Source organism: Mytilus galloprovincialis, chromosome 7 (assembly GCF_965363235.1).
Source record: "Mytilus galloprovincialis chromosome 7, xbMytGall1.hap1.1, whole genome shotgun sequence".
Lineage (NCBI taxonomy): Eukaryota > Metazoa > Mollusca > Bivalvia > Mytilida > Mytilidae > Mytilus > Mytilus galloprovincialis.
In genome coordinates, this window is record NC_134844.1 from 9,335,009 (window position 1) to 9,357,468 (window position 22,460).

Below are 22,460 nucleotides of genomic sequence, written 5' to 3' on the forward strand. Positions count from 1 at the left end.
GACAATGACGTTGTCAGTTTGTTTTCGACTTATGAGTTTCAGGAATCTGATGTTCAAAGACTGTTTCCCACTAGTTATCGTTTTTTGAATACGAATTGGGAAAACAAAACGTTAGAATAATCGGTATACATATACATCTGTATGTTATGTAGTATTGGAAAAATTAAGCATGTGTAGCTTGCAGCTGAAATTCGCGACGGAACGAACAACTATTACGGTTAAAAAAGGGCGGACGTATTGGGCAGAGAAATAAATAAAGTAGACATAATCCTATTTGGTATATACCTTTAGTAACATCATGGCATGATCTTTTTGTGCATCGTTGACCTTGAGCAGCACACACACAATGTCCTTGACACGTGACCGCTGAACATCTCCTTATCAATTCTAGTGAACCTCCAGGTACAAGTTTAAATTGAGAATGAATCATTTTACTTTGTAATCCAATCTGTCAATAATGCAAAAAAAAAAATCATCAGATTTTAAGCAATTATATTGACGCAAACATAGCATCAATTACTTAACATGAATTTTTCGGTGAATTGATATTGTTGTTGTCGAGATGCTGTGTCACTGACGTTTATCACACATTACCTATCATCTATCTATATTCCATTGTGACATTGATTATGTGCAGTATATTTTCATACAATGAATAAAATAATGCTTTAACCATGGATGTCTTGTAAGAATTTTGTATTTTGTTGAAGGGAATCTATTTCGGAGATACACATCTCTCTTTATTCCAAGGATGTATTTCCTACCAAATAAAAACTTTTAACTGTTGGTATGTAAGGAAAAAGAATTAATCTGAAATGGTTCAATATTATGCAAACTGTTTTCTATACGTTTTACTGATTATCGGTTCTTAATTGCTGTATGTGCGTTGCATTATCGTCAATTCACAGTATTATTCCATACACATAAAGTGATATAACTGTTACCTGGTTTACAGCCCAAACGCTAACAAACACGTTTTCAAACTTGGCCAGATTTTTCGTATCAACTTCAAATGTTTGAACAAAGCCTTCATCATGCTTATCAATTCCTGACTGATTGTGCAAGAACTCTTGTGGTGAACCAGATATCTACAATATGAACACAAATTAACACAATCAAATATACTGTCCCGGTCAATTACAGATGACCGAAATAATGCTTTTCAATTATTTGTTATATTTAGTTTAAAAAGAGATAGCACATATTTTATTTTCATTTTTTTTTTCAGTTAAGATAGTTTCAAATTATGGGTCTTCTATAGTTGTAAGGAGTTGCTATTTTGTAATTTTATATATTTACATGTTTATGAATGTTTATTTTTTTTTTATATATATATTTTACGTCTTTTGTTCTTTAACAGACATGATGATGATACAGATTCAGAGATAAATGTTTAAAAGAAACCAATAATTGAACGGCTTCGGTATGACACATGTATTTATGAAGGCTTGAATACATACTCAATCATCAGGACAATTCTTACCTTATTAAAATCATCCATCATGTACTTGCTACCGATAGATACAGAGTACTTTTCGATTCCAGTATGAAGATCTGTAAACCCTAACCATGATATCCAAAGTTTATATCTTGACCAAGTCATCCAACCATTAACATGACGATGGAGATTTGCTGCATGGTCAGTTCTAATAGCAAACATGCCTTTAAAAAATGAAACTTGACATTGGGAATGTTTGAAAGAGACAACAACCCGACCATATAGCAGAAAACACATGTTGCCCTATACTATTCTTTCAAATATTTCCATCAATACGTTTGATCTATGTAGTAAAAGACCATTCAAAGACTTTCATTTAACAAAACTACATGCTGTATAAATTGAACTGCTTTTCAATTTCAACTATGATTCTATTTTTCAGTTATACATTTGATTTCATGTAAAATATTTATATATGTAAGGAACATGATGTATATGTTGCATGTATACTTATAATTGCTTCATATTAGATGGATGAAAACAATTTTCTGAACTGAGATTGAGATTTAGGTACCAGTTTCTACATTTGAAAATTCCTGTACCGGAATATGGCAGTTGTTGTTCTTACGTTTGATGTGTTTTATCATTTGATTTTGCCATTTGATTAGGGATTTTCCGTTTTGAATTTTCCTCGGAGTACAGTAGTTTTGGGATTTAATTTTTAGAGAGTAATCCCATACTAAATGTTGAATTACAACTTCTGATCGTCCTTGTAACAGATTTGTGTGTTAAAACGGTAGTCCATTTCTCGATGAAATGTGAAGAAACATCGTCTTCAAGAGTTAATAAAAATATATCGGTAGACATATATACTTTTATTTTACACATTTGAACATTTATCGAACCCATGCTTTTCTACATACTTACTGCATGCATCAGTCATAAGACATACTCTTCTCAATTATTCATAAGTTCAAAATTTCTATGGCATATCCACTTATTGGATATGTTCATACACTAGAAATGATTTTGTTAGTTACAATTACTTCTTAGTCTTGTGTCGTTTTTGCAATTCAACAAATATCTTTTTCACCATTATCAAGAAAACAGTGCAAAGCTTAAGTCCTTGGGTTGGTTCTCATCTTATAATGATTACCTGGTGTGGGTGGTGAACTGTCTACTATGATTCCTCTAGATTCGTCTTCAACACATACTTTGGCACCATTACAAACTATAAGTTTTATTGAATAATTCCCACCATCATGCAAATCAAGTTGTGAAAATGTATACTCTCTCACTATACCATTTAACTATATAAAAGATCGAAAAATCAGTCGAATGAGTTGCAAATGTAAATATGTGTTTTTCCCATATGAAACAATGTAAGAATATACTAGTATATATTTTGTACAATGAAGGATTAAATTAAAGTGAGATATGTCAGATACAACGTTACAGTATGATTTATTAACTGTTTTCTTTTATATCTTTACACATTTTCTCTAATTAAAAAGGTTTTTATTCTTTTATCTATTTTCTTTGTTACCGTCTTTGTAGATTAAAAGTACGTACGTTCCTGAACATTGACTATATTATGAAATTATATTTCTATAAAGTTGAGAATGGAAAATGGGAATGTGCCAAAGAGACAAACTACCCTACCATGGAACAAAACCCACTGTAAGGACATCAATGGGTGTATACTTAGTATGCTTGTTACCTCCGTTGATGATGTATTAAACTCTCCTCCTTTATGTGATGCAATAGATAGATACTGGCGTTGTATGAATGATTCTTTGTCTTCTACCTCCCACTGGATTTTAATAGTACTCCTAAATACAACTGAAGTATCTTTTATTGAACCAACATCGGCAGATAAGTACGGTTTAACCTTTATTGATGGTGGTGAATTATCAATGTAGAACCCGTTTGATGTAGCCTCCGTAGTTAATCCTATAAATATGAGACAACAGACTCAAACATAACCAAAAAGAAAATGTCACTTTATAAATTGTTTTTCGTCCAAATCTCCTTTCTAAACTGACCTTGATTAGGGTTAATATCCAAATAATAGAAATCAAAGGATGTCAAAGAACCTTAACATATCAAAAATACCAACAAAAACAAACAAATTGATTTTATGATGTAATAATTTTAATCTTAATAATACACTATGGTTTTAATCTTCATTAACAAAATATTGTTTCTCACATCAAAATTCTTCAATGTTAATGTATTCACGTAAACTCTGATAGTAAACGTTTAAAAAAGTAATGTAAATATGACAGCTCACATTGATTTTTAAAACAAATGAAATCATATCATTTTAATAATACCTGCTTTATTGTACGCTTTTATTGTAATGTAAATACGCTGTCCTAATGGCAGTTTCTGTGGTAGATCTGGTTCAACTAGAAGATCAGTCTGTGGTAAGTGTGTTGATTTTACTATATCATCCTGACCTGGCTTCGTTCCAGCTCTCCATGAGAATTTTTCTATACCCGACTGTGGGTCTGTAAATCCGTACCATCTAGCAGAAAGGTAACGCCTATAACAGCATTAAAATATTTCTGTATTCAATTAATATAAGAGGTTGTTAATTTCTATAAGCATCTGCTCACAGTTTGAAATTACCAAAATTTTGGATATTTTACACCTAACTGCGGCCAAGCTTAGCGAAAGGTCGTGCAACATAATCAGTCAAACAAACTTTATTAGATTAACTTTCTAAGGAACGATCGTTTTCATTGGTCAATTCAAACCTTTGACCTCACACCTGCGAAAATAGAACACACGTACTATGACGTTGAATTGACTGATTAGTATTCACGTAGCTGGGCAAGGTCGTTTAAAGTTGCCATCGTCGTATTCGCATACATGATTCCAATCACAATTCTAACTTTTATAAATGTGCATGTGAAATTCATTGGTTTTATAATTTTCTGCAATTGGTAACTTTAAAATCTTTACAGTTTTCACATCTAAATATTGAATTTAAATGTCTCAGTCTCATCTAGATCAAGGGACGACATCAAAAGTTCAATGTAGGATAAAAAAAAAAAGCAATTCATAATTTTTTCATTGACTCCCCCAAAGTTGTTTGTTCTGCCTTTTCTTTTACTCAATGGAGTCAATAAATTAACGTTGTACTTGAAAAATGAAACCGTACTTTACTACAAACACTTTTCATATTCTTTGCCAAGTTTTAGGTATTCGACATAGGATAGTGATTTTTTTTTCTGATTCCGTTTACTTGAAGAAAAAAAACCCCGAAATTGTAAGTAAATTCATAACATGTAACCAACCATGCTTTGTTAAGAAAAAACGGAGATGGCCAATCATGGCACAGGGGATGATTAAATGTAGTTTATAAACACCAACTATATATTTCATGAGGTTTTGCTAATCTCGGTTGAAAAACAAACATAATTTATATATTGTAAATATTAGACCGTTGGTTTTCCCGTTTGAATGGTTTTACACTAGTAATTTTGGGGCCCTTTATTTGTTCAGTTTGAGCAGAGGCTCTGTGTTGAAGGCCGTACATTGACCTATAACGGTTTACTTTTATAAATTGTTATTTGGATGGAGAGTTGTCTCATTGGCACTCAAACCACATCTTCCTATATCTATGTAAATAGAAACAAACAGTTTTTAAAAACAGTGTTTATTCATTAAATCATTTAAATGTATTGATAAAAAGGTGAGTTTCTTCTTGTACATGCATTTAGTCATCCTTAATTTCTTGATATTTTGTTTATCAGGTTATCATACACGTTTCGTTTTGTATTTCATTTTAAATACGAATACATACTACATATACTTTAGCGGATAGTTCAACAATGTTATGAAGCTCTATTCTTACAGTATAAAATTAAAAGATAAATGTTCATCCATTTAAAATCGACAACAGTACATTTATATTTAAAAAAAAAAAGAAGATGTGGTATGATTGCCAATGATACAACTCTACACAAGAGACCAAATTGACACAGAAATTAACAACTATAGGTCACCGTACCGCTTTCAATTATGAGCAAAGCCCACTGCATAGTCAGCTATAAAAGGCCCCGAAATGACAATGTAAAACAATTCAAACGATAATTGTTCCTTATAAACTACGACATCTCTCACAAGTATTAATTCATTATTTAGTTCCACACATGCAAAAGAAATGATCTTCGCCGATGTAACATTTCAATTTATTACAAAAACATGCCTTCACTGAATTCATTCAGGTGAACAAATGATACGATTAAAGTTATTTTGTTTCTACCTTTGGGGGACAAATCCCTCCGTTTTTATGGTACGCTTATAGCTACTGTGTGGTGTGTATGTTTTATACCATGAAAATAATAAAAGAGGAATGTCAGTGCAACCCCTCATTAATTATTGTAATGGATCAGTTTTATGAGATACTTATTATAAGTGACTACGACATTGTTAGGATTATAACCTATCGTCAGTATGAAAGAAATTAAAAGTGGTTCATATATTCATCCGTATAAAAGCGGAACATGTATTTTATTTTATCCTTATATTTCTCATCATGCCGGTTACAAGATAATTGAGTTGCTGCATGCATAAAGAACTTAGAATATTACTGAATACAAAATATCAGTATAATATTTCGACCTCACTATTTGAGGTTAACAAAGCATTTATTTAATTCTTTTGACCAAAGGTTTGTAAACTATACAAATCATTGTTTTTACGTTCGTAGTAGCATAGTAAATTCCATTGTCGGTCACCTGTGTCAACCCACGTGCACACTGACTACATTGCTGTTGTATTTGAATCTTTCGGCCAATGAAATGAGACGTTACAAGTTGTTTGTTTATGATACGCCAGAATGTTATCAATTAACTATCAAACGCTAAATTTCACTGCATATCACTGTAAAATATAACAACATAAAAGAACTCAAGAGTCTAAAATAAGTTTATAGATTACCATCGCTTGGAAAAACATTCAAATAGACAAACAAATTTATCAATTTAATGCTATGTAGAAAAGTTCAACTTGATTAAATGAACGTCATTAAAACCCAGGGCTCACTAAACCTAGTTGATTTGTGTAACAATTCGTGTAGATGTGATGTGAACAATTACAACATTAACAAAATTTCTTATGACAATACTTTTTGGCACATCAAATGTGCGCCTTCTCCTTAACCTGAATATGCATGCAAACGAAAACATATAAACGGTTTCTCTCAACACGTTTGACTACAAAGTGTTTTTCGAGGTTTATATATTTGATTCCCGCTGTTTTTACCTCAATGACTGATATTCTAAGTCATACACATCTACACCATCTAGCACTATTCCTTGTGTTGGTGGGCTGTTGTCAATAACAACACCATCTGACGTCACAGATGTACACATGTCAGCTGTATTACATGCTGTGATAGTAGTATAGTATCGAATGCCCGATCCCAAATGCATATGACATAAGGTGTAATCTACCAAATAAGAAAAGAATCGCGTTTAACTTAGTATCTATAGAAGCCCAACTACTTAACATCAGATTCCTGACTTATGACAGATGCAAAGCCACGCAGAGGGTTTAGTACCAACATTCGTCTTTAACTGAAGCAATAGTGTAACGTCACAACATGATGTCTGTTTGTTTTGCTCACACATTGATGTGACTAAGATGGAATTCTTACTGATGGCATGTGCAAACAAAAGCATTTTCGAGGTATGGTACAAGTGTAGAGCAGATATTTTCGGGGTCAAGTCTTACGATATTTTTTACGTCAACGATCAGTGGTTTTTTTGTTATCGTACATTTGTAACCACACATATTATTTATATATTTAGAAATACCAAGCATGGATTTGTTCATGCAAGTGCAGGGTACATTCGTATATCGATTAACATGTGTGTGCACAAGACACATGTCTTTTATAACAACCATGTATTCGAAACCAAATAAATTTCATTGGATCTTCATTAGAGTTAACTGTTCTTATTAACTCTGTCCTGCTACACATGCAAAAACGATACTCTTATCCTAAATATGAACTAATTTCCCAGTATATCGATAATTCCTTTGAGTGAAACCAGTTTCATTTTGTAAAATCCATTTAAGCATGTCAGCATGCTATACATGTCAGCATGCTATACATATCAGCATGCTACACATATGAGCATTCTATAGTATTATATTTACTTATATAGATAAAAAGAATACATCTGCAATGAACTTTATAACTATAATGAAACATTTGTTTTCTTATATCAATTATAGGACACATTGATAAATATTTACTTTTATAGTGTTTGTCGTAAAAATTTAAACTTACTATATGTTATTCCGATATCCTGGTTGACTAATAAGTCTTCACATTCTGGACAGGTTCCGATGCTGACATAATATGACTTGATGGTAGAATGTGGATCGTGAAAACCTTCCCAGTAGGCAGACAGTGTCTTCACATCTGTCTGGTAATCTCTGTCCTTCATATATGACAGAGCTGCTTCAACACTACCATCGTATACATGACCAGCCACTGGTGGTGACATGTCATATATGTAAGCCCAAGACGACGCTGTGCTGATAAGGTTTGCTCTGTTAACAGCCTAACATTAATACAAATTAAAAATTCAGTATCACGTTTGAACATTAATCATAGACACCAACATACCGAGCCAGTTTAAAAGCATGTAGTTCAGTATCTCATAAGTAAATATCATATACTAACATAAGTAACAGGCCATCGCGATTACGTTTTCGTTATCATATTTTTCGTGGATATTTTTCGTTTTTGTTTTTATATGTTGAATAAAACCCAATTTATGATTTCCAAGATATTTTGAACCCGTTGCATGATACGTTTAAGCACAAAAAATATTCTGTCTATATATCAAGGTAGCACTAATCATTATAAATTATCCCTTTATTGTACAACAGATATAATATAGTTTACCTTAACGGTAATAAAGTAAGCATGACCTTCATGTATATTAATGTTTGTATCTTCAGCTGATACCCCACAATCTAGTGTTGTCTTTGTAAATGGTATAATATCGTCATGTCCAGGATGAGATCCTACTGACCATAGGTAATGGTCAATTCCACTATCTTTATCTAAAAAGACATCTCTCCAACTGCAATGTAAAATGTATTCAAGATTAGACCATAACAGTTTCATAATGCAATGCAAAGCAAAAGATATAGATTGCTATGAATCACACACCTTCTTTTTCATATTAAATTTTCTACAAATATTTAGAAAAAAATATTTATATACATCTCTCTTCTTATATAAAATTAATATATTGAAATTGTATGTTTGGTTAGTAGTTTTTGTATTGACGTTTTGAATGTCAATGGACATAAAAAAATTCTGATAAAAATAAATCCCCTTCTGGTACGAAAATATCATTTATAAAGTTTAATCGTTTTGGTATTGCTCCATAAATCATTTCATTATTTGATTTCACAGAAAAGTGATTGAAATCATGACTTTATAGATATTGACGAAATAGTATATTTTGTAATATTATATGTAGTCACAATTGAACGAGTTTAGTGCATGAAAGATTTAAAAGTAACATCCACCGTGATATGAGTTTTTGCAATTTATATACCAGGCATTGATTTCACTCATATCAGACATATGCCGCCCCTCAATAGTAATTGGTTTGTCAGACTTTTCTGGCGGTGTGGCGTCAATTTTTACTGGATGTGAATCTGCTATCGCGCTTCGAGTTGCAAAGTCGAGTGCTGAAATACAAAAAAAATGAATTTACATTAAAATCGTAGGATTTTATTTATCGAACATTTATGTGTTAAAATATAAAAAAGGAGGAATATCCCGTATAGACAGTTCAGTGGCAAAAAAAGCGCTAAATCTTGTGATATCTGACAATGATTTTTGCATGTCAGTTTTGATCTTTATATATGTCATAGTTGTTCGTTGTTTTATCTATATTTTTGCCGTGAAGGCTTGGTGTTAATTACATATATCTTGTAGTCTCTTTACATTTATTAAAGACGTTGAGCAAATTAAAAGATAGACATGTTGTGTAGACGCTTGTTTATTGATGGTTTTGGATACTACGTATTGACCGGTAGATTTCTTTAAAGCATGTTAGTGAAACATTTATCAAATGAGTTGATGAAAACAGAGTAATTGTAATAGCCCTGGGTTGCAAAGTTTAAAGGTAAGAAGTTTTTAAAACGATAAGCCCATTACCATGATTACTATTTCATTAGTTTTTAAAACAAACATGAATTTGGGCAGATTGAAATATACAGGTTACCAAAAGAGCGGCGAATGTTTGCGATTTACTACATTTTATTATAATTATATCTTTTGTTGAATACAGTTTGAAATTCATTGACACCTTTAACAGTGGCATAATATTCATGCCCGTTCTGTAGCCGTACATCATGTATTGTGTAATGGTTAACAAGCCCGACGATTGTATATGGGAATACATCTGTTCCTCCTTTCGTTGATCCTGAAATTAAAAATATACAGCCAATTGTATTTGTTATAAGAAAAATAAAACTAATTATTCCAGCCTATGCATGAAATGAAAGAGTAGACCAACTAAATTGTTGAAACCAGTTGGGAAATTAACCGTTTATTTCCTAATGTCTTTCTATTAATATAAAGAGTTTAATTTATACCAATTCAATAACAAACATGATTTGTATATAAGAATTTATGAAATTATTTGTTCTTACCTATTCCAATTTGATATTCCTTAATTCCCGAACTATGCACAGTTTTCTTATATTCTTCTACATCGGTAAAGGAATCCCAGCTGACGAAAATATCTGACGACGATGACTTAAAATAGAAAATAAAAATTTAGTTTGCCGATATATTTACATGTTATAATGGATACTCTTATGACAGGCCCATTAATTGACAACTCATTTACCGTGATAATAATACCCAATATTTAGTTTACTCTAGTATGATTTGCTGACTTTATTTGTCTTTACCTTGGGTCGTATTATTGCCTCTCATTCGTCTTATTTAGTTAAAAAGCAATGGTAAAATGTCCATGAATTCTTACTTGACATTTCCTATCGGGATCAATACCAATCCACACGTGCCCTGGTGTAGGTGGTGTTAAATCAACCGTAACACCATCACTACAGGTGTTTGTTTCTTCTAAAACCTCTGTCCATTTCTCGTATTGTATCTCTGTCCTTGGTGCATGAATACATACTAGGTATCGTTTTCCATGTTCTAATTCCTCATTTAAATTGAATATAACGTTAACGTATTCTTTGTCTAAAATAAATATATAATTCGAAATGTAAAAAAGTTGACAATATTCTGACTCAAAACTTAGTTTTTAAACGACGAGAGAGGGGACATCGTTTAGCCATTCTTTATATTTCCTGATAAATTTCAAATAAAACTCAATTGAATAACCATAAAATTGCATCCCAAAAAAAAACTCTTACATTTTATGTAATGACAATAGCAATATATACGATATAAAAGGAAGAGAATGTGATTTGATTGACAACGAGACAACTTTCTACGAGACACACAATGAATGTAAAAGTTTACCTGTAAATCCACATTTAATAGAATCAGGATGTGAACAGGGATCCTTCAGTTGTAGCTTGTCATCATCTTTATAGTAACTTGTGATATCTAAATTTTCAGAGTCGATGACAGCCCATGTGTAGTTCTTGTGACGTAATAATGGCCACACTCCTGATATAATATTTTTATACGGTGTATAGTCAACATCAGACTCGTCCCATCTGCCATTCTCTTGTAGATAAACGTCACGCCCGTATCCATCACGTTTTGCTCCATCTAGGTAAATGCAAGTTATATCGTAGTGAGCGTATGCCTATCGGATTTACCTTATTTATCAAAATTCAAATATAATCAACGATGTATTAGTACTAATAGATTACTAGTATTTTAAGTGTATCCTTAAAATACAAAAATTCTTATGATTGCATTCCTTCAGAAAATATGAAAACAAAACCTTATTTCTATCGATATATCATGTGTCAAAAGGTTTTTTTCTTGATTCACCTTCATTAGGAACGCTCAAAGCAGAATATTTTAAAGCCAAAGATGTACACGAAATTAAACAGTTAAACCAGTTCTTATTTCTGAATATTTCAATGTTTCTTATTAAGTGATTGTTGTCTAAACTAAGCACTAAATGGGTCCATTCTAGCAAAAAACATTTCTTAGTTAAAAGTTAACATTACATACCCATTGAAATCTCTTGCTGTCCGATTGCATCAATTACAACATTTGATACAATGAGAGAATCACCCTCGTCGATTTTGCATGTTTTAATCTCCGTGGAAATTGTAGACCAAATGCCAGCCTTATTGTAACCCCTGATGAATATCTTGCGGCATTTTGAGAAATCCAAACTATTGTTCAATGGTACAATGAATTGTATCTGAAAATGAAATTACAAAGTGAAAGAAATATTCATTAATCAACATTTTTAATGTATTCCTTTTTTCTCACTTTTATTTGTGTTCGATGAGTTTTATATATGTATGCAAGGGCTAAACAAATGAAAAATGGTATTTTGCAATCAACTTGGTTTAGTAAGAATTCTAAGCGTGGTATTCAGTATGCGTATAACATTATATATTACTTAAGTTTACTGCTGAAAACGTGAACGTTATATAAAGCTCAGTTTCATGAATTTTTTTCTTGTTTGTAAAAATAAAACATGAAAATAATTAAATAGCACTCTATTTCAGTTCGCGGATACTTTATTTCAATGAATCGACCTACAAATGTTATGCTTTTTGGAAATTTAATTTTTCTAATCCTCAATACATGCTGTCTAAATTGATTGTCGAAGTGCTAATCTGTTGCATTGTAGTTGGTACCATCAGTGTTGTTACTCTGAACATTTTGGTATCAGTCTGTTCCTAATTTGATACATTTGCCTCTCTGTTACAGTCAAATAATAAAAATTGTAAGCGCCATCTCATTGTTTTAACAAAAAATATATATGTTTTCATTTGAACAAAACTATTGTGTGTCATTAATCGCGTTTCGATAGATTTTTTCCAATTTGGCTGTTTTCAGTATTGTTATGTTTAATTGTCTACTCTTTCAGAAGTACTTTAATGCACATATATAAATAAATCTTAATTCTATCGTTAGTATAAAACTAACACATTCATTTACGACAGAATACAAAACAAATATCTTACATGCTCTATGTCTACGACAGTAGCATTGTCAATTTCATTCCATACAGTGTGAATGCCAACGTTGTCTCCTAATGCCCATTCATAATAATCAACAACACTTTGGGCCTCGGTGTGATCTTTTATATCAGGGTCATACATTCTCTCAAATATTACCGAAAGCTAAATGAAAATAGATATTTAGAAAATATATTCGCCATGGTGCAAAACATTAAGATATCTCTGAATACTTTTTTGAACTAACATCATCTAATCAACCCGTTCGTCAAGTGTAAAAATAAAAAAAAACAGTTCAGTAAAGCATTATTTTTTTTTAAATATAATGATTACTTTCTGAAGAAATAAGTGTGCTATATAGTTGATTTATAGTATACATAGTAGTGTAGAACACAATATACACAATATTGCTTTTGATGTTACAAGTTACAAGTTTGTATGACTTTCAATCTTAAAGGTACATGTGTTCTTCATGAATATAAAACCACTGAACTCTTTTAATCTAATGTTTTGCATAAAAAAATACTTAACATCCACCAAAAATTCTCATGCTTTTGAAACTTGCTATAAACTACCTGGTGACGGTTTGGTTCATCAACTTGTTGAACAGTGATGTTGCCACTAGATGAAGGATTGACTATGACAGTAAGACCATTGCCATATACTGGCGGGAAACATAAGTCCTCTGCACAAAACTTAACAACAGCTCTATATGTCTTTCCTGGTTCCAAATCTAAATGACTTAACGTGATATATTGGTGTTTCCCTACATACTGAAACTCCCTATTTTCCTTCCAGATATCTGTTAAAGGAAAGACAACTCTTTAGAAATGGAACACAAGTTGCAAAATATTTCCGTCAAAAACTGTATTTACGTCTGTCTGGACTAGAGAAAAACAAAGTTTGTTGCTATTCAATATAAAATTGACAAATAATTGTAATGTGGTTTAAACAAAACATAATATAGCTCTTAGTAGTTCTTCTGAAAAAAAGTTTTTTTTATTACTCACTAAAATAGATATTATGTGTTCCATGTGCTTTGAAAATTGGTTCTGCAATTTATTGTAAATACACCTATAACAATTTCCTTTAATCTTTTTGAGCGATATGGATTTGTTTCCTTGAATAAACACATAGTTTCGATTAATTTGAATTATTTTCTAATTTTTAATCAATAAGAATCAAAATCAAAAATGGTATTCACAGAAATATAACAGATAAAAAATAGGTATTTGTACACAATGCATAAGGTAAATAACGAACCTCCAAATACTCGTTCTTCAAGTTGAACAAACGCATCTCTTATGTAATCAGTATGCATGGATGGTATCGACCAATATACGTGTAAACTCGTTGTTGAAGATTGAAATTCTACATCCTCTACACAAGTAGGCCGCGTATCCTTGAAAAACAACAAATAGAACACTAAAACATGTATAATCTGTAGTAAATCTCATTAACATCTTATTATCTTATAACAATGAAAAGATTATTCTATAAACGCACCATTTGTAAATTTCTCCTCTGTGCAAACTTTGAGGTCGATAGCCATCTCTCGATCTAGCTCGCAATTTTTTGGTTTAAGGGCATACATAAATATGAATTGTAGGTTATATATACCTCATTTACTCATTGAAGCAATATTATTATCAAAAACAGGTTATAGGGTCAAAATGTGATTTTCAACAGATGAAAGTTTTCTGAACAAAATATCAATCCAAGATTATTTTCAAACTGTACAAATACCATGAACAAATGTTGGCGATGTTTCTGATTTAGATCGGCACCTGAAAATCTGATTGGTAAGTATTAAATTGTAACTGTTTTATGAATAATTCATTTCTCACTGGATCAGTTTGAGAACATACCTTGCTATGATGACTCAGCTTCAAGTCTGGTGCCACTATAATAAATGTGAAGAATAGATTAAAGAATATGACATATAGGTTTTTAATATATTTTCATATTATGAACATTTATACCATGTTACTCAGACATTAAATTAGTTTAACCTTTTTCATTTTGGAAAAATATGTAAGGAAATTGAACAGTTGATTCAATCATTCAATTATTGTCTTTTTTACATTGTTTTTAACATTTTTTACTTCCCTTACTAATATTGTACTCATTAAAATAAAGATTACCTGAACAATTGTTGCCATCTCTTATAACAATGCCTGTTAAATTTGTGTGGATATCCAGGACTCTGATACCATCTGAACTGACTTTTACACTACCGCCTGTTGTACCTGCTTCTAGGGTCACATAGTATTTCTACAAGACGTTAACAATGCATAAATATGAAAATAATAAAGCATGAAACATAGTTGTAGGTATCCATAGCCATGAAATTTCATATCATATCCTTTATTGAAAGAAAAATCCTTTCATAGACTTATTTACCTTTTATCAAAGACATATTTTCATACTTTTTAGAGTTAAAATACATAAAACAAACCGTTGATAAATAGTTACTATTTCTCTTCTTATCGATAAAATTTGAACAGCAAAGTTGATAAAACATATACTTGCAAGAAATAAGCAGACTATTTGGTACCTGAAATGGCTGAAGATTAAGACCTGTAAAGGTGTAACTTTTGTAAGTCTCCAATGTTTTCATTGCCGAGGTATCACAGGTACTGGGAACTGTTCCAATACAAGCACTGTAATTAACATGTTGGTGAGGGTGTATAAAACCAGTCCATCTCACTGCCAATGATGTTGTCTCAGGTGTGAAATCTCTGTCTTCGATATCCTTAAATTGAATAGATGTATACACAAAATAATGAGACTGCACACTTTCAAATTATTTAGAAACAATGTATTAAATTCGGTGTTTAATACACATTTGAAGACAAAAACCATGAAATGTACGTTCTTTTATTAATCAAACTGTAATTTTAGCATAAACTGATATCATTATTGCTCATTTATTCAAAAAGGTCCATTTGAACAGAATTCTTATATTAAATTTATGTTTGGAATATTCGCAGGTGTCTTTAAGACTAATCTACAGTACCACAAAAATAAATCATTACAAATATCTATAAATTCTCTCGACTTATATCATACCTTGGCCTCGTTTTGAAGATTTGATGTGGGTATAACATCCATAACTATTCCTTCTGCAGGTAACTGAATATCATGGGTATACCTGAGGGATGTCTGAATAACGGATAGACCTGCCAGATTTGTAGCTTTGATGGTAAAGTAGTAGTCATGATGACCATGAAGTGACCATTTCAGATGTGAAACAGATAAGGCTGTGCACGTGGCTGGTACGGTTCGTTTACATGGTCCACCAATTTGTAAATTTTGAAAAGATTGGATGTCGTACATGTTTGGTCTATGTCCTTTGAAATATAAGTAGCTATTATATCATTAATGTACTTTTTAGGTAAAATTGCTGACATATCAATACAAATAATACCCATATTCTATATTTCGGTATGCAGGAAACTTGAATGACGCAAAGGAGCAATTTGCATGTAATTAAATAAATGTTGACTTTTCTATGTGGTGCTTTATTACTGATGTTTGGCTGTTAGCCTTGTCTAATATGATCATGGTCCTATATGCATTTCATCGCCTTATGAGTGTTACCTTATACGTGTTATTGTCATCTAGGAATGTCCTTCTTTTTTTTTCTTTCTTTATTTAATTATATGATGCTAAAATTATCATAATTTGAAATACCAAACGTTTCAATTTACATTTAACTTTAACCTAACTTTGATTAAATGGCATAATTTCTTATTAAACTTACCAACGGCATACTTGAAATACATTGGATACGGGTCGTCTGGGTCCTCGAAAGCGTCTGCTGTCCAGTTTGCAATTAAAAAATCGTTTATTAAGTTAACATCTATGTTAGAGCCAGAAAACCGTGGCTTTGTTGTATCGACAATAAATGGCCCAATACTCTGAAATATAATATACAAACCATTTACTCGGTTCTGACTTTGATTTGACATAGTTAAATGTATACGTTATAATCTCGTTTGGTTAGAAAAACCTGCTGTGGTTAGTGCCTTCCTTACTATATATTCATATAGAAGTCAATATCATTATTATAGATTAAAATATAATAATAGTATAGGGGTTCCATTTGTACAACCATACAGCGTACCCCAAAAATATGAACGTAAACATATACTCAACAATCAACATTTTAACAAATGTGGATAATACTAGTGGTACATAATAAGAAAAAAAAATAACTGTATCCGATTCAGGGTATTACCTGCAGCTGCTTCGATATATCATTTAAAATAATAAACAAATTGTAATAGTATAAAAGTGTATATTAGTAGTTCGACATTGTGTTACAATGTAATGTATGTACTATCAACTACAATAAAGGTTAAAGTTAGTTTTTTGTCAGATTCATTATTATGTTTGTTTTAATTTTTAAACGTCGCATGTACTTACAGTAACAAACATTGTTTGCGTCTTTGTCATTTTTTTCTGTATATATATTAAAAAGAAGACGTGGTATGACTAACAATGAAACAAATGTCCACAAGAGACATAGAATTAATTTAATACTCAAAGTAACAAAATTATTTGCCAAAGACACCAAAAAACGTTTTTGTAGTTTTAGTATAAGATAGTAAAAACACGACATAATAAACAAAACACATTATTTCAAATAAATCTAACAAAACGTTTTAGTCATTGCTAGTACATACAGTAAACTACAATTTTATGTCCTATGACTTTCTGTCCGTAATTAAATTCTAAACTCAATTTGAAACTGGAGTAAACCATGAAAAAACTTTTTTTTTTTAAACTGAATGTAATATTGATACCAAAAACTTTTTGTTGGCGTCTTCGTCAAATATATTTGTGTGTTTTTTTTTTTAACTTTTACGTCATGCATGCACTATCATTGACAAAAAATTTTTTTGCCGCCATTATATATTTGAAGGCATTTGTTGTATGTCGTTCCGTGATGCACGGTTAAATATTGTTTGCAGTAGAGCCACATTATTTTTAAATCAACAAAGTATGTCTGTTTTTGGTGCCTCCCCAATCTTGTCAATATAAACGAACTATGCATAACAATTCCATACGAGTGAATTACGTATTAAGTGTATTCTAGTACGGCATTATATTATAATAGGTTAACGGACTGAAATACAACAAATGGAAGTTTTTAATGATCTTGGCTATACAGCCCTTGCACGGTCGGTAAATGGATAGAAAGTCACAGGACATACAGTTTTAGTATACTGTATGTACTAGCAATGACAAACACGTTTTGTTAGATTTGAACAATGTGTTTTGTTTATTATGTCGTGTATGTACTATAAACTACAAAAACTTTTGTTGGTGTCTTTGGCAAATAATTTTGTTACTTTGAGTATTAAAATAATTATATGTCTCTTGTGGACATTTGTTTAATTTTGAGTCATTCCACATCTTCTTTGGTTAATAATTTGGAATCTTTTAGTCTTAAATTACAGTTTAAGCAGCTAAATACCATTTATTTACAAGAGGACAGAAAGATAGCAGAGGGAGAGTCAACCTCATAGATTGAAAATTAACTGACAACGCCATGTTTAAAAATAAAAATAAAAACAGACAAACAATATTACAGAAGACAAAGCATAGAAAACTTTATACTAGGCAACAGGAACCCTAAAAAAAACTGGGGGTGACTTCATGTGCTCCGGAAGGGTAAACATATACTGCTCCACATGGGCCAACAATCGTGGTCGTAGTTTTCATTTTATTTTTATAAAAAACAAGAATGTGTCCATAGTACACGAATGCCCTACTCGCACTATCATTGTCTATGTTCATTGGACCGTGAAATTGGGGTCAAAACTTTTATTTGTAATTTAAATTAGAAAGATCATATCATAGGGAACATGTGTACTAAGTTTCAAGTTTATGTAACTTTAACTTCATCAAAAACTACCTTGACCAAAAACTTTAACCTGAACTTCACACTATCATTTCTATGTTCAGTGGACCATGAAATTGGAGTCAAAACTATAATTTGGCAGTAAAATTAGAAAGATCATATCATGGGAAACATGTGTACTAATTTCAAGTTGATTGGACTTCAACTTCTTCAAATACTAACTTGACCAAAAACTTTAACCTGAAGCGAACGGACGCACAGACGGACGAACGAACGGAGGCACAGACCAGAAAACATAATGCCCCTCTACTATCGTTGGTGGGGCATAAAAATTGAGCTACTACTAAGCGATTGTCAAAATGTTAATGAAATGATTCAGAGTTAAGGTGACGACATACGATGTCTGCGAATTAGAGAAAGGAACACAATTATTTAATAGCACTTCATTTCTAAATATGTTGGTATATTAAATGATTTTTTTTTTTAAAGTCAATGTACACGTTTTTATAATAGAATTACCTTTTATTTTGGGTTACATTCTAAGTATTTTATGACAATCAGACTGACAACGTTGATAAATAAGGGGAGACTATTCTGACAAAATAGTAAAAAAAAATCTGACAGCGACTGACAAGGCACAAAGCAAAGTGAATTTGTCAAACGATATTTTGTTTTCAAATCTGCCACATTGCAACAAACGACTTACCTGTAGTCCTTCAACTCCTGCTTTACTGATAGATTTAATAATGATATAAAACTCCTTTCCATCCGGGACATCTGGGTGATTAAGCCGGAAGTGAGTATGATGTTTTGTTGTTCGAAATGAAACTATATCTGGAGCAATGCTGTTTTCTGTAGATGACAATCCAACTTCATAATCGTGAATCAAGTTGGCATCAATAGCTGGATTCCAAGACATTTTGAACTTATGCAACAAAAAGACAATATTTATAAATTTCCTCAAATAAATGACTACAAGAAAATAAAACACATTCCAAATTAGGTAATGCCAAAACCCACGTAATGTATTACGGTAAAAGAAACTAAAGCCTCAAAACATGAGCTTGCGCCTCAAATTCATCAATGATTGGTATCATCTTCTTATACTAGTAGACTTATAATGTCTTTCTTTGTAGCTTTTATTTTCTGTTCAAATTTTCGAAAATATAACGTTCAGATGTAATATGATAATAGCATATAAGACAATGCACTTCATCTGCTATGTTTATGAAATTGCTTTACATGCATATCTACTTACTTGTACTAATTATATCTGAAGTATACATGTAGCTATACTTTGTTTAGTCTATAATGTTGTTTTAAATTAAACATTTAGAAATATAACGACTTCAGTACCTGAATTTTCTTGGATACGACAGCAAGTATATGAAGGTTATTTTTCATGCCACAAAGCCGAACTGCATTCTGCGATACTGGTTTTCCTAGTGGTAAAATGGTTACATTTTCGAGGTTCTTCACTCTGAAACAAAGTTTCTTATCAACAAAGTAAATTTAAATTGTGCAATTTTTCTAATTATGATTATCATTGTGTATTACGCTACGATCTAGTCAATTTGGCAGTTTGTGACAACTATAAACACTCTCACTAAATCCAAGCATGTGCCGAAACCAGCTATATGCTTCTGGGAACTGACGTTTTTTACCATTTTTATAACGTGTTATAGTATCCTTTTATTCATCTTTATAAATATTACGCTGACTGTTTAGTCTGATTTTGGTAATGTCCATTTAAAGTAGCTTTGTATACTTGTACATTTCGTTATTGTGTTATTGTTCTCTTGTTATATACATTTGGTGTTCTTGTCTTTCATTTTTGCCTGATGTGCTTTGTCGTATGCCCTTTTGTTTTTCTTTGATACATATGACGTGACCCTGAACTTACACATCCAGTCATTGTGTTATTGTGCTATACTAGTAAATTTTCGTTCTCGTCTTTCTTTTTCGGTAATGTACTTTGTCTATATGCTTTTTTGTGCTTTTTTATAACACATTTGTTTGTTTTCATAGAATTTTAGATTATAACACAATGATGAATGTTGTACCATTTTGTTTTTTATTGTTATTCGAGTGAAAGGTCTAGCTAACTATAACCAGGTTTAATCCACCTAATTATTTGATTTGTTTAGATTTTATTTTTTTCGTACGTCTTTTCTCAGAGGATTATCTTGTTTATGTTTGACGTCATCAAACAAAATAGTAATTTGTCTAGCCTTTTTTATTAAGTATATCCACATTAATGGTCTACTATGTTCTTTGTATAGATCATTAGATTAAGTCTCCTTCGATAAAGATTCATGTATGAACCTTTATTCTCAAGTTTTCGAATTTAATATGAAATCATTAGAACTTTTGTAATTGTTTTCATAATGAATATAAATGATATACTCATGTATAATTCTTTTTAAAATACAACAGACGCTTATGAACAACATAAATTATTATATGGAAAATGACAAAGTACACTGACTTATACTTAAAAAAAACTGGTGCAAACTGACAGCCAGTAATCATACAGAAATTTCAAATTTACTATCATTAGCTTAACTATAGTAGTCAATGGCGTCTGTATATAGTATTCACCAGAAGCAAAAATACTCAGACAAAACAAAAATCAACTTTGGAACACATTAAACATTTGAAACTAATACTTTTAAGATGTCTCTTACATGCAGCTAGAGGTTATGTTCGGTACAAAATGTCTCTGTAGAATATTATCCAAGAACCAAACATTTCCATCATGATCTCTTATTAATCTTGGTCTTGTTTTAGCACCTGACATGACAAAATCTTGTATATATGGCATAGTTGTCATTATTGTAACACCATCAGAGCAGACAACATTTGAATTTTCTTTCGCTCTGTTCACAGCAACCACCGAAACGAAATATGTTCCCTCTGTAGAAGCCTCAAATGATGCAAATGTATTGTAGGTTTCTTTTGTCTGAAATACAAAACAATGTATGCCTTGTGAGTTACAGTTTAGTTCAATATAAGTATTTTTTGGTTTCCTCAAGTATGCTGTTATTCAAAAGTTTGTTTTTTCGATTTCGTTGTGTTCCATTACCATGCTGTTATATTCAAATTTAAATTGTCATTGATACGTACATGGCAAATATATAGAAATACTATAATTTAATTACATTCGTAATTTGTCGATTCTTTCATGGTCTATACCAAATATAAACAAATCATGTATATCAATACCTCGTTATTTGCTTTGAATTCGTCGTTGTTAAAGCAGTGATCACTAAAGATATATAGATAAAATTCTACACCACTCTCCCTGTCAAAAAATCCTTCCCAATGAGCATCTATATGTAAGTCTTGTTGGAAATCAATTTCAGGATCTCCTCTAATACCATCATGAACATACCCTTCGTGTGGTGGGGAAACATCTATTGTTATCTGAAAAATATTGAAAATTTTCTTTACTACAAAATATTGAATTATCATATTAAAGTGCTAATAAAAATGAAAGATTAATCATCAAATTAGGACAAATGCAATCGTTATGTATTAACTGTTTGCTTGTTAAAGGATATATTTTTATCTAAGAATGTAGGAAATATAATATCACAACAGAGTTTGTAGATGAAACCTATAATTGTTTTCAACAAAATCAAACCGATTTTTATTATTTCTCAATGAAGAAAACTCGAATGTTAGAGCATATTGTAAGTATAAATTAAGAGGAGAATGGATTTGGTATTGTCCAGACGGATATATGAAATACAATAACAAATAACCAAATATCCAGAAATGCATTTAAAGAATACGCTTATGCTGTCAATATATGTTGTACTACGTGAATGGCATAATATACTGCATTACAACTGCATAATAAGAAGTGCATTGAAAATAGCTCCACCCCTTTAAAAAGGCCATTTACGAATTGAACAATGTGAAGTGTCTCTTCCAACCTGGCACTCCGTATACGGCTGTTTCTTC

The 22,460-nt window shown here is 31.4% G+C and overlaps 1 protein-coding gene across 1 annotated transcript in view; it reads right to left on the reverse strand.

Moving 5' to 3' along the window:
• Positions 1-22,460, reverse strand: part of LOC143082265 (uncharacterized) — a 42,630-nt gene that overhangs the window by 19,798 nt on the left and 372 nt on the right. The window contains exons 2-28 of the mRNA XM_076257866.1: positions 21,717-21,917; positions 21,179-21,453; positions 19,848-19,971; positions 19,198-19,416; positions 16,386-16,542; positions 15,692-15,972; positions 15,177-15,374; positions 14,764-14,893; positions 14,488-14,522; positions 13,883-14,021; positions 13,195-13,421; positions 12,626-12,784; positions 11,655-11,850; positions 10,986-11,240; positions 10,480-10,700; positions 10,142-10,247; positions 9,796-9,912; positions 9,037-9,172; positions 8,373-8,553; positions 7,749-8,025; positions 6,716-6,902; positions 3,775-3,986; positions 3,159-3,391; positions 2,595-2,748; positions 1,484-1,662; positions 945-1,088; positions 286-448 (exon numbers count right to left, since the gene is read on the reverse strand). Of these exons, the coding sequence (XP_076113981.1) occupies positions 286-448; positions 945-1,088; positions 1,484-1,662; positions 2,595-2,748; positions 3,159-3,391; positions 3,775-3,986; positions 6,716-6,902; positions 7,749-8,025; positions 8,373-8,553; positions 9,037-9,172; positions 9,796-9,912; positions 10,142-10,247; positions 10,480-10,700; positions 10,986-11,240; positions 11,655-11,850; positions 12,626-12,784; positions 13,195-13,421; positions 13,883-14,021; positions 14,488-14,522; positions 14,764-14,893; positions 15,177-15,374; positions 15,692-15,972; positions 16,386-16,542; positions 19,198-19,416; positions 19,848-19,971; positions 21,179-21,324 (4,576 nt within the window). The 5' untranslated portion in view covers positions 21,325-21,453; positions 21,717-21,917. The remainder of the gene's footprint in view (positions 1-285; positions 449-944; positions 1,089-1,483; positions 1,663-2,594; positions 2,749-3,158; positions 3,392-3,774; positions 3,987-6,715; positions 6,903-7,748; positions 8,026-8,372; positions 8,554-9,036; positions 9,173-9,795; positions 9,913-10,141; positions 10,248-10,479; positions 10,701-10,985; positions 11,241-11,654; positions 11,851-12,625; positions 12,785-13,194; positions 13,422-13,882; positions 14,022-14,487; positions 14,523-14,763; positions 14,894-15,176; positions 15,375-15,691; positions 15,973-16,385; positions 16,543-19,197; positions 19,417-19,847; positions 19,972-21,178; positions 21,454-21,716; positions 21,918-22,460) is intronic.